Below are 2,637 nucleotides of genomic sequence, written 5' to 3' on the forward strand. Positions count from 1 at the left end.
TTCCAGTGAAACTGATGTCCTGAACCTGTTCAGAATGGGTGAAGCACAAAACTTAACAAAAAGATTATTCCTTTCCAAACAAAACTAAACAAAAAAAAATTCCTTTCAAAATAATATTAAACAACAATTTTATTCCTTTTTTCCTATAAATATTTTCTTTTTTTTTTTTTGGTGGCGATATAATCATCATTTTTTTTTTTGGGGTGGGGATACTACACACCCCATTTTTTTTTTTTTTTTTTTTTTTTGTGGCGATATTATAATCACCATTTTTTGTTTTTTGTTTTTTTTTTGGTGGCGATAGTATAATCACAATTTTTTTGTTTTATTGTTTTTTTTTTTTGGTGGTGATATTATAATCACCATTTTTTTGTTTTTTGTTTTTTTCTGGTGGCGATATTATAATGACCATTTTTTTTTTTTTGGGTGGGGATATTATTTTGGTGAGGATATTTTTTTTTTTTTGGTGGCGATATAATCCCCAGATTTTGTCATATTTTGTGTTGCGGTATAATTCCTCTTTAGTTTTTTTTCCAGCCCTGCCTTCTCGTCTCTTGAAGGGCGAATCTATTCAACTGGCTATCCCATATTAAATCTCCAGTCTGCTCACCAGAAATTTCTTTATGATATAATTCCTTCAACTCGGGTTGTATTTGAGAGAGACCTTCTACAAGTTGAGTAATAGCATAATTCTTATTATTGAATTCCATCTCTAGGTTCATATTTCTTTCTATCATAGCTTGATACTTCTCCTTATAAATTGCAAATTCGTCTGCCACGGAAGTTAGATTCCTAATTTCTTCTTCCAGAATTTTATTCTTCTCGTCGGCCTTCATCAACGCATTTCTTGTGGCCCTCTCCTCCGAGAGGTCTCTCTTCAGTCGTCTATTCTCTGCTTTAACACCAGCAACTTCTTTCCAGAGTTTTTCGAGTTCCTCCTCAGCCATTTCCAGGTCGCACACCACGTCTTTCTTAATTAATAGTTCAGTCTTCAATTTGCTTTTCTCATCCAGGACAGTATCCAATTTAGTTCCTATTCTGTAGACCTCCTCGACTGCAGCATTAAGTTCACTTTCTAAAGCTGCCTTTTGACCAACGTTTTCGGTCTTCAGTCTCTTGTTTTCAGCCTTAACACTGTCCAATTCAGCCCAGAGTGTTCGGATCTCATTATCAGCACTTTCGACGTATTCCTCCAAGTCGCTCTTTTCCAGAAGTTTCTCGTTGGCTGTCTCGAGATCTTCTGTTACTTTTTCCAGCTTCTTCTCGAGTATCCGAATTTCCTCACGGGCATTTTCTAATTCCTTTTCTACATATGCCTTGGCGAAAAGCTCATCACAAATTTGATCGTTTCGAGCTTCAGCTTTTTCTAGACTTACAAAAAGTGACTATATATTCTTATTTGCTCTATGTAAATCATCAATTAAATTAAGTTACCGATGCTATAACATACCTCAATTTCTCCTACCTGAACAAATGTCTTGGCCGAAAGCTCCTCTCGAAGTTCATCGTTTTGACTTTCAGCTTTCTCTAGCCTTGCCATAAGACCCTTAATTTTCTTATCAGCTCTATCTAAATCTGCATTTAAAGCTGATATGGCTATGTTGTCCGTAGATAACTCAATTTCTTCTGCCTCTTCGTCATGCACCTCTTCACAGATGCGTTGTAAGTCATTGGCCGTTTCCGTTTCTTGGTGTATTCTAGCGAAGAAATCATCAAACAACTGAATTCTCTATTCTGATCCAACCAACTCCTCACTTAGATCCTTTTTCGATGCTTCCTCCAATTGTGCGTGTTCCTTAGTTTGTCCGGCAACATAATTTGCCCCATCGTAGTCTGCTGGATGCAGTCTCTCCATTTCCTCCCGATCCATCAAATCCAAGAATTTTTCTGCTTCTCTATGTGAATCCTCGTCTCCCCAGCACCATGTCATGGCGCCAAAAGCTGTCAAAGATCCCAATAAAATCATTCTGTCAGTCATAAATCTAACCATTTAGTATAGTAAAGATTTACTCAATGCCTTCCATGGCTAACGAATATAGCATTAGAATTAGAAAAAAAATATTGACACATTTCTCTGAAGACGAAGAATTCCTGGAGTCAAGGAAGATGAAGATTTTCAGAGTCTTCACTGGAGACAAAATAATCCTGTAGCAGCCATTGAAAAACAGTTCAAGGCCTGGCAAAAAACCAATAGATTTCCAATTACTCCGTCTTTGGGAGGTCAGTTGGAAACGAAATAATACTGAAGAAAACCGACTCAAAGATCCAGTGAAGACAAGAAAATCCTGCAGACTTTGGGAGCTCAATCGAAGATGTTTACAACGAGGATTCTGAAATGGTCTCTCTCTCTCTCTCTCTCTCTCTCTCTCTCTCTCTCTCTCTCTCTCTCTCTCTCTCTCTCTCTCTCTCCGCCTTTGGGGGATCAGTTAGAGACGATCTATTTCTGAAGCCCTTGAGAAACGGACCAAGACCTGGCAGAAAACCGACTTAAAGATCCAGTGAAGACAAAAAAATCCTGCAGACTTTGGGAGCTCAATCGAAGATGTTTACAACGACGATTCTGAAATGGTCTCTCTCTCTCTCTCTCTCTCTCTCTCTCTCTCTCTCTCTCTCTCTCTCTCTCTCTCTCTCTCTCTC

The 2,637-nt window shown here is 38.1% G+C and overlaps 1 protein-coding gene across 1 annotated transcript in view; it reads right to left on the reverse strand.

Annotated features, from left to right (window-relative positions):
* Positions 1 to 579: 579 nt before the first annotated feature.
* LOC137639714 (tropomyosin beta chain-like) overlaps positions 580 to 2,637 on the reverse strand; it is a 9,998-nt gene continuing 7,940 nt past the window's right edge. The window contains exons 2-5 of the mRNA XM_068371961.1: positions 1,749 to 1,941; positions 1,451 to 1,697; positions 1,178 to 1,316; positions 580 to 602 (exon numbers count right to left, since the gene is read on the reverse strand). Coding sequence (XP_068228062.1) covers positions 580 to 602; positions 1,178 to 1,316; positions 1,451 to 1,697; positions 1,749 to 1,941 — 602 coding nt within the window. The remainder of the gene's footprint in view (positions 603 to 1,177; positions 1,317 to 1,450; positions 1,698 to 1,748; positions 1,942 to 2,637) is intronic.

Source organism: Palaemon carinicauda, chromosome 4 (genome assembly GCF_036898095.1).
Source record: "Palaemon carinicauda isolate YSFRI2023 chromosome 4, ASM3689809v2, whole genome shotgun sequence".
Classification (NCBI taxonomy): Eukaryota; Metazoa; Arthropoda; class Malacostraca; order Decapoda; family Palaemonidae; genus Palaemon; species Palaemon carinicauda.